Source organism: Clarias gariepinus, chromosome 5 (genome assembly GCF_024256425.1).
Source record: "Clarias gariepinus isolate MV-2021 ecotype Netherlands chromosome 5, CGAR_prim_01v2, whole genome shotgun sequence".
Lineage (NCBI taxonomy): Eukaryota > Metazoa > Chordata > Actinopteri > Siluriformes > Clariidae > Clarias > Clarias gariepinus.
In genome coordinates this window covers 22,630,883-22,644,929 of record NC_071104.1, presented here as the reverse complement: position 1 = coordinate 22,644,929, position 14,047 = coordinate 22,630,883, and the positions used below count along the sequence as shown (strand labels likewise).

The 14,047-nt window shown below is 35.3% G+C and overlaps 1 protein-coding gene across 3 annotated transcripts; it reads right to left on the bottom strand.

The window, feature by feature from the left end:
• Window positions 1–2,764: 2,764 nt before the first annotated feature.
• On the bottom strand, window positions 2,765–9,106 carry scel (sciellin). 3 transcript variants are annotated; one of them, XM_053496891.1, is made up of 22 exons: window positions 9,048–9,106; window positions 7,834–7,881; window positions 7,392–7,482; window positions 7,221–7,283; window positions 7,030–7,119; window positions 6,906–6,941; window positions 6,524–6,580; window positions 6,319–6,393; window positions 5,951–5,995; window positions 5,787–5,837; window positions 5,576–5,683; window positions 5,360–5,497; window positions 5,168–5,269; window positions 5,025–5,084; window positions 4,772–4,837; window positions 4,605–4,679; window positions 4,465–4,518; window positions 4,315–4,380; window positions 4,149–4,214; window positions 3,966–4,074; window positions 3,273–3,375; window positions 2,765–3,190 (listed from the first exon to the last, which is right to left on the bottom strand). In XM_053496891.1, exons 2-22 carry the CDS (start codon window positions 7,871–7,873, stop codon window positions 3,174–3,176), a joined length of 1,512 nt encoding a protein of 503 aa, XP_053352866.1. In that variant the 5' UTR covers window positions 7,874–7,881; window positions 9,048–9,106; the 3' UTR covers window positions 2,765–3,173. The 3 variants fall into 3 exon arrangements, with proteins under 3 accessions (XP_053352866.1, XP_053352868.1, XP_053352867.1); XM_053496893.1 differs by having other exon boundaries at window positions 4,605–4,667; XM_053496892.1 differs by lacking the exon at window positions 9,048–9,106 and adding an exon at window positions 7,993–8,108.
• Window positions 9,107–14,047: the final 4,941 nt, after the last annotated feature.

Here is a 14,047-nt window from a genome sequence, read left to right as displayed (position 1 = left end):
AAACTCTTTAAGAAAATCAACATATGGCTCCAGGGGTCTGTACACAGTGGCCAGCGTCAAATATTACAAGGGTTTATTATGTATTTCACTGAGTGCAACATTAATAATAAGCACTTCAAATGAGTTAAACTTCGGCCTTGTTTTCTGAGTAACAGTGAGTACATCATTGTGAATAGTTGTGACGGGGCTCGTGCTTATATAAATATCCTGACGGAGTAGACTCCAATATATATTCATTTAGTCTAAGTCAGGTTTCGGTGAGGCAGGGTGTGTCCAGGCAATAATCGGAGATAATTTCATTAACAATAAGTGCTTTAGGTGCAAGGGATCTGACTTTAGAGGTAGATTTCGATTACTTATTTGGCCTTTTTCTGGTTTTATGGTTAAGACTGTTTCAAGCGAATTAAACAAATTTATTCTTTTTTCTCACTATTCGGGGAACAGACACAATTTCATTGTGCGCGTCTATCAGTATGGTAAGTTGTAATGTGGCTAATATGATTGGAATCTAAGGTATGACTTCAGTCAGATGGTTGTAGTGTCCTGGAGATGTTGTCAGAGAGGACTGCTGCTCCAGCTCTGCTAGGGTGCAGGCCATCAGTGTGGTAGAGCCTAGGCCATCAAAAAGGCTTTTAGAAAATACTTTTTTTTAAAGTTTTTTTTTATTTTTTATTTATGTCACATCATTATGGATCAATACTGTACCTTACAAAAATCAACAGAAATGTCAGTACTAGTAAATTTTCGGCATCCACAGTGGTTCCAGGGATTTCATTCCCTCATTCCCTCACTCACTCATTCATCATCTATAACACTTTATCATGTGTACAGGGTCTTTGGACTGTGATAGGAAACCGGAGTTCCCAGAGGAAACCCAAAAAGCACAGGGAGAACATGCAACCTTCGTGCACACAGACCCAAGGCGGGAATCGAACCTGGACCCTGGAGGTCTGAGAGGACACTGCCACTAAGCCGCCCAGTATGAATCAGTGCCTTACAAAAATCAACAGAAATGTTGTCAACATTGTCAGTCAACATTCGGATACACAGTCTCATTCAAGGATTTTAATTCATTAGTACTTTCGTTCTAAACTACTTCTTAGTTTCAGAGGAAATAATGGCCACAGTCATTGATCCTGATTATGGCCTAACTATAGGAGAGGCCTTAGCGTGCACCAGCATGTTAATATGTATCTAACTGAACAGGATTTTAGCTCTTCCTCTGTACTCTTGTGAAATACTTTAGAGTCTCCGGAAAGCTGTGTTGTGTACTTGCCTTATTATAGGATGCAGTTGTCTATTACAGCATGCAGGAGCAGGGTATTCGCAGAAGAACAACGAACTACAATAGTGAGGATATGATAATTGCCTAAACCTCAGACAAATTAGAGCTTCAGTGTTAGCAAATAATATCATGTTTGCTAAAGTGAAACAAGTGATTATAACTATAAGGGCAAGAATTGTAAACAATCAGCAGATTGTGATGAAACAATTACACTCTGTCTCTTATAAAGGAACTCAGAACACATGAAGGTTTTCAGATACCATTATGTAAGGGAACATTTCTCTATATTGCAGTATAGATGATACAGTAATCTGAACCAAAGAACAAAGAATTACCACTAACCAATGTCACTATTCCTTACACTCTGTGGAAGGAAATTGAGGAATTCTTTTTCTTATGGAGGTGGAAGGTCTGTGACCACCAACCTCAGTTATAAATGTTCTTCATGAATGCCAACAGGGGGAGTTGTCAAGGAAATATTTGGCATCATTAAAAAACAAACAAATAAAAATCAAAGTGAATGGCCAAAAAACAAAAGTTTTGAAAAATCATAGTCCTTGATTGGCTGAATTAACTGTCATGTACTGTACATATCCAGGATTATATATGCTGCATGTGCTGCATATAATTTTGTCATCATAATAATTTATTTTATATATTTCTATTTGCTTTCTTTGAAATTCCAGCTATATATGCAATAAAATAAAAATATAAGCAAGGGTTTTTGTACTAATGTGTATCATTTCTTTGTTAGATATTTAATTCTATGCAGTGGAGGTGTAAGGCCTTTCTTATTGGTCAATATTTTCTCATAAAACAACAAAACTATTTAAAGGATGATATATCTTGTAACAGTGATGTACTGTGTCCATTATTGTCTCTGAGTTTTTGTTATAGGTTTATAGGAGTGGTGTTTTGTTGAGTGAAAAGCTCTTCTGCTCACCATGTGTATGTAAAAAGTACTGTAGTTATTTGGACACGTACCTCTACTGTCAGGACATTCTCCTCCGTCGTCTCTCATCAAAACACCATTTACACCCATAGAACTGCTACCATGTGCATTTTTGAAGCTCTCATACCTGCCTGTGTGGTGCCATCAATTATGGCAGAGTCACTTAGATCAGTGGTTCTCAACCTTAGTCCTAGAGGACCACTGTCCTGCATGTTTAAGTGTTCCCTGCTCTACCACACCCACTTTAGATAAGAAAAGGCTGGTACTTCGTTAAGTAGTTAAATCAGGTGCGCTGGGAGCTAAGGAAATACTGAAATGTACAGAGCAGTGGTCCCCTAGGAGTTAAGAACCATTTTAAGTCCATTTTGATGTTTGATTAACTGAAACTCTTCCCCTGTCAGCTTAGAAAATTGACGAATGAGCCAGGTATACTTACTGTAAATCAGCCCTAGCTTTTTGTGTAATAAAGAATGCCACAAAATACTGCAGATTTTTTATATTAAATAAAAATAATGGTCAAACCAACATGGAGTAATGTTTTTATTTAAAAAAGAAAGAACCCCCCAAAAATTTGATAATACACTATCAAAATATGTCAGCTCACATCAGTTTCTTCTATTCATTAATTACTGCTTTACTACAGTTAGCAATATGACATTACAGTCAATATATAACATATAAGACACATAAAAAAAATAATAATAAATTCTCTCCCACATGCATTTGCCAACAGATCCACCACCCAAACTGTCTTTTCTCATGTTTGTATCTAAAAAAGTTTTTTATTTTCTAATTGTTTAATTTTTCCCCTAGGTGAGTGTTTGTAATATGCATACATAACTGTGTTTTTTTCCCCTTACCATGTCTAATAAATTTAAAATTATATGAACATTCCTTCAAATCTGTGTGCTTTATGGATTTACAGTGGGTTGATCCTCAGCGGTGCCATTTACCTGTAGGACAAAAATGAATTTGTTTTAAATATGACACTTTAAAATTTCAGTGCAATTTTGGAGGTAAAGCACTTTGTCTTACTCTTTGTGACACCAAAGCAGGCCTCACACTGCACACTTCGGCGGTACACCCACATGCTGTCCCCTGCCTTCAGATGTCCAAGAGTACTCTTACACACATCACACTGGAGAGGTCACAGAAAATGTAAGTGTATGCCAAGTTTAGGTTTTAGCTGCCATATACGTACCAATTTAAAAAATACTGTTGTGATTATTTTTGACACGATTTTGATTGCGATTTAAAATGTAAAATGCAACTATTGAATGTACCATTTTGTATTCAAATGTATGCATCTAGACTAACACCTTGGTTATAAGAGTTGTTTAAAAAAAAAAGTAGAAAAAAAATATATATAATTTTTTATTATTCTGTATGTATATGTAATATGTCTATTAAAAATCATGATCAAGTTCTGGTTAAACTTGCATAAACATGCTCTGGTTTGTTTTAGGCAATATTTATTTAACATCTTAAAAGATTTCAGCCAGTGTCAGTGCTGTTTTTATCATAAATTTTAAGTTTGCTGCTAGAGACGAGATGAAAATTTTAAGGAGTTGTTTTTAAATAAATAATAAAAGAATGAATTGTAGGCAGATGAAACATATTTTTACTACTTAAACAATGTACTCTCTTTTAATATAAAACATGCTCTTATAAAATGTATTCTAACAATAAATCAATAATTTCTTCAAATGTGTATCAAAGATAATTTACCTTGAAACAGTTGGCGTGGCACCTTATATCCATATCTTCTAGGATCATCTTTGGATCCCCGAGCATTGGCTTCTGGCAGTGTGTGCAAAGATCCTTGTCTACAATTTTCCTACAAGAAGGGAGATATAAACGTAAATATTCTGTCACAGAAAAAGTAAGAAAAAAAATGTCCGCTTTAATTACCTATCGGGTGATGTGTAAATTGCTGGAAGAGATCTTGATGTGTAGGTGTCTAGGAACTCATCAGGTCTGAAAAGAAATCATGTATCAATTAAAACACAAATTTCGCATTCTCTATTTAACACAAATCTATACTTAGCTGAATATACAGTATGTCCATTCACTGTACCTGCTCTCTGAATAAGTTGTTGAGGTGTATGTTTTTGTAGAGACTCTTTGACTGCCATATTCATAACTGTGGATAAAAAGAGCCACGAGTGAAAATGCCTGCAAGTCTTTATCAAAATATGGTACTCAATCTTAGTGAAACGAAATATACCTGTCAAGCGGAGAGGAGATAGTCTTCACAGATTCAGAAAAGTACTCTTCGGGTCTGCGAAAATAATATGATGACATTGTAAAATGTCGGTGGGTCTCAAATGATCAAGCAGATACAGGAGTCTAAATGTGAATGCGTACCTGCTGTCTGTGTAAGACCTTCTAGTATATGTTGTAGAACTGGTTCCACTGCTTTTATCATTTCTGTCAACAGATCTGATGTAAAATAGTTCAAAGGTAGCATAGATTATGTACTAAGCAACTATAGTGAAAAATACCATTCATGGGCCACACCCTACATGTCATACCTGGTGTCAGACACATATGTTGACTTGATGGATGTGGGCAGAAGGTTATCGAACACTTCGTCAGCTCTAGGAGAAATTATTAAGTCAATCTATGCACTTTCTGTAAAATGATTTAATCTACAGTATGTATGTAATTGTTTCAGTATTCTTGTTAATCTATGTGTCATAAACACTGATAAATAAGACTTTATCATGAAGTTAAGATGATAGAATCACACGGGTTTTAGTGTCTATGAAAGTTGCTTAGATGTACCGTGTAATGCTTTTGGTGGGTGAGGCTGGAAAAGCTGATTTGGCTGATTTGTTGCCTTCTCTGAAAGAAAGTAATGTTAAGTTAAATTAATTACTAAATGAAGCAGAATAAGCAATAATTTTACACTGGAAGTCAGCACTTACTGAATTACGGTGTCCTTAAAAGAAGTCACAGTGACAGTCTCTGTCTTGGTACTCTTGGTGGGTGACATCGGTGGTGCAGATTTGGCAGTTTTACTGTCTTGTCTAAATATCAAAATATAGTCATGGTATGTGCATAATTAAATGCAGTTTTAAATTAAGCAGTTTTTTTTAATACTCGATATCACCACTCACCTAACTATCGTATCCTGAAACGTAGTTACAGTGACAGTCTCTGTCTTGGTATTCTTGCTGGGTGAGATTGTTGGTGGTGGTGGTGGTGGTGCTGGTGGTGCTGGTGGGGGTGCTAATTTGGCTAAGTTGCTGTCTACTCTGTAAAATAAATAAATAAATAAATAAATACATATGAATAGAAGAATGCAGGAATGCAATAGATCATTCCCCACTTACTGCACTGTGTTTTCCTTAGACGTAGCCACTGTGAAAGTCTCTGTCTTGGTACTCTTGGCGGGTGCGATTGGTTTTGGTGCAAGTGGTTTCACAGGTTTTAAACTGTCCCTAAATATATATAGAGTTATGTGAAAAGATGTAATAAAAAAAAAGAAAGAAAATGGGCAGTAGGTATAATATTTAGGCATACAGTACAATACTGAGCACTCACTGAACTGTGCTGTCCTTGGAAGTCACAGTGACAGTCCCTGTCTTGGTGACACTTGAGGACATGGACAGACATTATTCATTATTTTATTGGTTTAAAATGTTTTTCATGTGAAATATTCATCAATATGATATGTTGATGATAATTATTATTATGTTAATATATACCTTTTGACAGTTGAGTCGACAGGTTTTAGTGGAGTTTGAATTTTCCTTTGAATAAATAAAATATATTTATATTAATGATTACTACTTTACTTTATTCGTATAAGAAATTGTAAAGTTATATGAAATAAATGATTATGTCCAGCTCATATAACATATAATGAGAGAGGCATACAAAAATCTATCAAAATGAAATACTACAGCCAGTCCATGACTTGAGTGTACAGTTAACACATTTTACTTTTAGAGAAAACTAAAGATCCCAAGAACTGTAATGGTTGAAGTGTACACAAGAAAACATATCCTAGGGATTTAAACTGCCATAAATGATACAATTACTGTACATGACACTTAAACGACAGTGTTTTTACCCAGAGGTCCTGGAGTCTGTGAAGATCTTTTCAGCAAATGTGTCTGTTTTGGTTGGTGACTTCACCACAGATGTCCTGAAGAAATGTGTAAAGACATATTGCAATTTCAAAAAAAAATTTTGAGTCAAAATATATGTGCTGTCTATTAATTTGTGGGCCTTTAAAAAAAATTTTTTTTTTTTTGCTTTTTTTTCCAATGCTCGACCTGCTTGTGGTGACAGTTGTTGTCTTCGTGCCACTTTTGAGAGTTGTAGTAGACATGCTGAAAGGGAAAGGAAAATGTTTTTTTATGATCATTCTTTAAAGGAATGTATTTCATTAGGTGTGTGCTTTTAGGGTGTGTTTTACCACCAAGGTGGTAAATCTGGAAAAGAATGGGTGGGGAAGGCATACTTTAAATGTTGGACATTTTGGGTATGACCATGCATTGTAAAAAATTTTCTATGTAATGCAAACTGTTTTTAAAGAGGGTGTGTACAGGTATAAAAGCAGGACTTTAAGAGAAATAAGAAGTATATGTTATAACTATATATTAATTCATAAGTGCACCAAAGTTTATTAAATGATCAAATAAAATTCAACATTACCTGCTGGAATCCAGGTCATCATGACTTGTACTGAATCTATAAGTTAACATTTTATTTATTTATTTGTTTGTTTATTTGTTTATCTATTTTTTTTTTTTTACATACACATTTAGTATTGCATTACCTTTTCGTCAGGGACTGTACAGAAGATTTTGTTGGAATGGTGGCGGTGGACGAGTTGGTGGTAACAGTGCTGGAGCTGTTTTCTGAAGAGCTTAAGAGCAAAAAAGTGCAAATACATAGTAATTTTTACATTTCCTATCCACATGACATGTTTTGTAATTACAAAGCAATTATATTTGATTTTGTATATACCTCTGAATATTTTCAGTAGATTTAAAGCGGCCCAGGACAGCTTTTCCAAAATTTGAATTTTCGCTGTAAAAGGCAGCAAGGCTCAAAGTTTTAGCCAAATTACCATAAATTAAGTATTATTGTGCACCCCATGAAAAAAGACAGATGTGTATAGCCTCAGTGTTAACTCACTCATCATTCACTTCTTTCTTGATCCAGCTGTTGTCCTTCAGCAAGGAAGTCTTCTTCTTGCTGTCGTCTGTCACACTATACTTGCCCTTGTCTGTATATACAAAGCAAAGTTCAGATATTTTTCAATAAGTCATCAATTATACAATGAGTGTTATATAATGGCTTAGTCCTAAACATGCTACTAATTTGTGTTCATAGCACTGACATGTCACAGTCCGGAAAGAAATGATAACAGTACTCTTTTCCCTCTACTTGTTCTTTATAACCAGCTCTCAATGGACATTAATTCCTTTAAAAATAATAGATTAGTAATAGTAATATTAATAATAATAGACATTGAACAATATACCAATATATTGATTCTCTGACATGAATCAAGACGCCTTTTATTATTAGCCTGTTATCACTTTTGCTCATATAATGGCATAACACACATTCTTACCTGGCACAGGAGGATATGACTTTCTGCTGGTGGAAGTCATGCTTTATGCTGAAAATTAATAAATAAATAACATTTTATAATTTTATAATAGATTGTGGATGTCATCTAAAATTTCCAACAGATGCAAAAGACAAGATAAGAATGTACGTGAAACCACACCTCACTCGCAATGTTTTGTAAAGATAATCAGCTTAGATTTCACCGAACCATAAAAGATGATATTACACAGGTCTCATGCCTGGTGACATGGTTTCCTTCTTTATTTTTTAACTTCTGACAGTTGATTTTCAAGAAGGAAAACTTGTCAGTCTTGATCCACATCAGGCACACCCTACACAAACCAACGCCTGGCAGCTGAAAGGAAACAGTGTTTCCAGCCATTTAATAATAACACACACATACAGTGTATGAGGCTTACATATTCAGACACATCGCACTTACACTGCAGCAGGGCCCTTTAAAAATGGAGGTATAATTCTTAAAGGAACCCTGGACAGAAACTCAATTAATGCAAAAACAAACAGTTTCTTTAACTACAACTTTGAAGTTATTAAAATGTTATTGTTAATATTGTTCAGGTGTGGCCTAAAGGAGTGTTCTCTTCGCCCTCCTAATAGTAATTTGCGCTATATTTCCTTAATCTGTCTTTTCATTTAAGGTCAATCGCATATTGCATGAATGGCATGGCAGAAAATAAGTGGGTTTCCATTGGACATCAGGCATTTATCTCCATAGGAAAAAACGGATTCATTCAAGTTATGAATTTTTAAATTTCCACAGAACCTGGCTGATACACCTGATCCTGGACGGAAAAAAAATATTTCTGCAATCACATAGTTAGAAATGTCTTAAAAGTAACATTTGTTTGATCACTACACACACAAAGCAACAGTAGATTAAACTATTGTTTAACCCCATTACATTATCACATTATGTATTATGTATTATGTAAAAAACACAATATATTATTGCAATAATCAATTTTTTTTTTTTCAATTAATTTGCACATTTTATGACAGTACTTGGAACTTTAAAGGAATGCTTAGGTTTGTCTGAAACCTGTAAGGATCTTTTTGTAGATGTTTATGATAAAGAGTTTCCCTTTTTATATAAATTATGTAATCAACAAACCTTTTTAAAACCTATATAATGCGGGAGTTAAGGTCATAATTAAAAATATAGTAATAATTTGAATGGGTCAAAAGTCTACTTACCGTAGTGTGTCAGTGACTGACGCTGGAATGTGAATAAGTTCACTGAGCTTTCCCTTACTGAATATTAACTGCTGGCAACAACTGGGCAGGACAGCTGAAGGTGTGGCTTTACACTGTACACAAACCAGTCTCTCAACCAGTCTCTCACAGGCAGTAATTATTAAGGTGCTCACGTGACAGGTAAATCAAAAAAGGGAAGCCCAGGATAGTTAGGAGAGGTCGAAACTATTTAGAGGGCGAGACATTATCTAGCACTGAGTCACAAAAACAATTTGATGCATTCTTGCACCTGAGCGTTCAAAAACTCATTGACTAGTGTTAATACCTGACAATGTGACATAAGTACTCATATAAACACAGTCTAAGGGAAAAATTCTAACAATGTGTGTTTTTTTGTTTTGTTTTGCTTTGAAGATGTTGAACATGAATAAGTGAAGATGGATTCTGCTGCTGTAACCTTTGAGCTAGGAACACCTTGAAACACCTCGAACCCTACAGTGCTTAAAAATGGTATGTCTTACTCCTTTGCTAAAACACCAAAACTGTATGTTGCTTTTTGAAACATCTTTCATTTATCACTTGAACTAGACTAACTTGACTATCCTTCTTATCTTCTTCCAGCGCTACAGTCTTTTATTAACCTTTGCTCCTGAGGAAGTATAATCTCTCTTTAAATAGCACACCTATAACAATATTATACTCTTTAATCTCCATAAAGTTTATGTGAACAATGTTCATAGGAAACCATGGGAAATAGGAAATGTGTGCACGTGTGTGTGTATTTGTTTGGCATTTGAGAATATCTTAGTTCATGTTGGCTCATGAAAAAATAAAATAAAATAAAAATCAGGTTTTCAGTGATTTGGGTCAGATTCAAAGAACTAAAATTAATTCTTGTTGGGCGTGATGGTGCATTTCATTTGAACAAGAGGAAAAAGTTACAGAAAATCCTTATATACATATACAGAAAGAATAAATGACATAATAATGTACTGGAATTTTGTATAGGTACAGTATAATATCAGGCTGCAGGTTTTCAGACACAGGTAGAATCAGATGTGATTTCTCTTTGGTTGGGGATAAAACCTGGAGCCACAGTAGCACTTTTAAGATTGTGCACTTGTGTACATGTTCCAAAACCATGCAAGTTGGTGTATTGGCTAAGATATATTGGCCCTAGGTGTGAACAAGTGCATGAACGTTTTTCCACACTCATGACCCTCGCCGTTAATAAAATGCTTACTGTAATGAGGGCAAAAGAGTGAGTCCTGTTGCTGAGTTCCATTCTGATGAATTTTGTTGCTGACATGTTGAAAATAATAATGTTATTATTATTATTATTATTATTATTATTATTATTATTCAGGTATTACTAGAGTATCATTACAGTTTTTCTTTAATAATAATTTAATTTAGTTAATTCTTACACAGTATAACCAGGTTTATTAAGTAAATATCCCAAACCATACCAATGGACCCCAAAGTCTAAATACTATTCCCGCATTTACACACATGATTCAGATTTGTTGAACTTTTGTAAAAAAAACTCCTTACACCAATGCCTTGTCACTCATTGCCCCATGTGCTCATTTCGAAAGTAAACAATTTCCCGCATGGGAACACTAAGAGTCAAACTGTTCTTGCACCAACCAGAACCTTTAGATGTTCAGTATAGATAAAAAAGCCATGGGACAATTCACTTGTTTTGAACTACAGACGAATTGTCCTTGTCTATGGGATTTCAAAGAGGGAAGCTGGGCAAAGAGTGAAGCTGGATTTTAGACAGGGAAATACTGTAGATAGGCCGTTTGTATATTGCTCTCTACTGACTTTGGAGTGCAGTACTCTACCTGTTACAGCACATACATAAAGTATAACTGTTTGTTCCGATTTACTACATGCTGTCGGAAATGATTTGTTTGTAGAATCAGTTAAATTATTGGTTTACAGTAATCCATCAGTACTATGAGGAAAAATTATTTGCACTCAGTCTTTTGGCCACACAGTCTTATAAGCTTTTTGTTCAATAGACAAGGCTATTGTCTCTACAGTCACTGTTGCACAGGTGTTAGCGTGTTACATCAGTTCACTTGTAACTGCAGTGCAAGCAAAAATATATGCACCGTTTGTGATTTGCACAAGAGAAGAGCAGCGTGCAGTAATTCATTTTTTTTTTTTTTTGTTGCCTGAGGGTGTACCCAGTGCCTAAAAGAACTCAAGTGCATAAACAAAAACGATATATCCACAATTAAAAAATTTGGATCTATATTCTAAGGAAGGTAAATTCTTTTTAAAAAGAATCATTACAGGTGACGAGACATGGATTCATCATTATGAGCCTGCAGCAGTGTATAGAATGGGAACATCTTCAAATACCAATCGAGGAAAGGTTAAAATGTCAACCATAAGCAAATTGATGCTTACTGATTTCTGAGATTCTCAAGGGCCAGTATTAGGAAAAAGCTTAAGCAATCAACAGTGCTCATTACAGTGAGATGCTTTTTAAAGGGCTGAAACCTAAATGCAGAGGACTGCTATTAAAGGATTATGTGAGCTTGCATGACAATGCATGTCCCCACACTTTCAACATGCCATCAAACTTTCATCTGTTTGGTCCCCTGCCCTATGAGGATGAAGATTCAATTCTGATAAACACAGCGGTGTGTTTGTGGCTCATATATTGTGGCTTAAATATTTTAATGAGAGAATACGAAAGCTTGTTGACAGATGGACAGAGTGTATTGAAAGGCAAGGAGATGATTGTCATTGATAATGATTGTCATTAATGATGTCAAAAATTAGGTATTTGTCTTTTTTAAAAGTGAATTAAAATAAATTCTATAGTGCAGATAACCTTTGACTCACCCTTGTATTTTCAGGACAGCAAGAGATGAAGAAAACACGAATATAGTCAAAGCCAACAAAGTTATTTGCTTTTGTAATATATAAAGGAGATTTTTTAAAGAATCTAGCTTACACACCACTGTAAATGTCTCTAGTCAGTGAAAATGTGTCACCTTCAGCCACTGAGGAGTCCTCCATCACCATGCCACCACTGGTCCATTCAACACCAGCTTCTGCTGGGTTTCCTCAATTTCCTCAGCCAGAGGAAGCCAACAGCACCAGAGCAGCCATATACTGTATATTGTCGTTTGGGACAATTTCAGGTTTCCTCAAGCTGCTCTACTTTGTGATTTGTTAACAAACAACGCACATTAAGCAATGTCTTTTCAGGACTAACACTGCCTGTGATGTTAATCAGAATCTTGGCCTGATTTAGACCAGAGATGCAATAAGGAGTAAATCTGATTTCCGTCTTTATGCACCTTCTTAACCTTTTTTCACAAAACATTGAAGATAATTTGATGTACTGTAACCTTAATTTAACTGTAACTACTAAATAGTGCAACGACAACAAAAGATTACCTCTGTAAGTAATATCAATGCCTAGATGTGTTCTCAAAGTTCTAAACTAATAATGCAGTTATCTGGAAGTTGTTAACAAGAAAGAACTCAATTTCCAGATAACCTTGTCTGGATGATTAAGGATTTTCACAATAATAGTGCACTTGGAACCTTTCCACTTGATCTATGATAACATTTACATTTAAGCATTTGACAGATGCTCTTATCCAGAACGACTTACAAAAGTGCTTTGTAGTTTTCATCATTGGATAGATCCTTACACTGGGTTGCTAGGTTACTAACTAAATCTGGCTTTTTATCCAGGGCTGATCCTCTGTGTATCGCCAGTGTGCCCAGGATAAGCTTTGGATTGACTAAGGCCCAGATCAGGATAAGTGATTACTATCAATATGGGAGACTGAACTTTTCCACAGTAAAGAACATAACAAAAATACTGAATGTGTGCACGTTGGCCAGAATGGTGGCTTAGTGGATAGCATTATCGCCTTGCGCTGCAGGTTCAATTCCCGCCTCAGGTCTCTGTGCATGGAGTTTGCATGTTCTCCCCATGCTTAAGTATCCTGAGGTAGACTCAGGGCACCCCATGACCTTGTATACAGGATAAAGCAGTATAGGCTATGAGTGAGTGTTTGCATGTCTAGTCATAACATTGGTTGTGGAAATTAGAACATTACACACTTTTTTTCTAATTAGCAGTCTTTGCTATTTTGCCTTTTTTGCCTGAACAAATGTAGTCCTTTGACTGTTATAATGAACATGAAGCTGGTGTGCGGTGGCTTTCAGATTCATGCAATTATTGGAATGAAAACCTGAATCTATTTAGGGTTAATTTAGTAATTTAATATACTGTATGTACATATGCAACTTATTATATTTTAAGAAGTAAATATTATAAATAATATAAGTATATACTATAAATATATAAAAAAGATAATATAATGTGCACTTGCCATACAGTGACCCTAAATAGTTCTGAAACATAAATTCCAAATCCCTGGTATGGCTTGTAAAATATCTATTGTTGTCTTTCTGCACCAGGCTTTTTAACTACATGTATGGTAGTCCATTGTGCATGCAAATTGTGTTTCTGTGATTAACCTATGGCTCACCACAAAAAAATGTAAATGCCTCTCAGTCAAGTAAGATAAAGTAGATATAATAAAATTTGACTTTCATGTACTGTATTTTAGAGTCAATGCAATTAGATATGTTGAACAGCAGATGGCAGTGTTGCTAGGCTTTCACTGTTCCCTGAGGTCGGATGCGGGCTGAGTGTGTGATGGGTGAGGCTTTCCCTGATGAAAATTTCTCTTTTCATCCTACAAGAGGGAATAATCTCTCTCGTCTTCCCCTTAACTCTTGTTTCATGCTTTTTATTTCCTTTGTGCAAATACCACACGAAACAACCAGTTTCACATTCTATATGTTAATCGCATCCACAAAGCACGGTATTTTTGTATATATATATGTACAGTATATTTGTCATATAGGCACCCAAAGGCTTATAGCTGTGCAGCAGAGGACTTTATTCGATTCAACATCTCTTTATGTGGTCATCACCGCATTGTATGTGG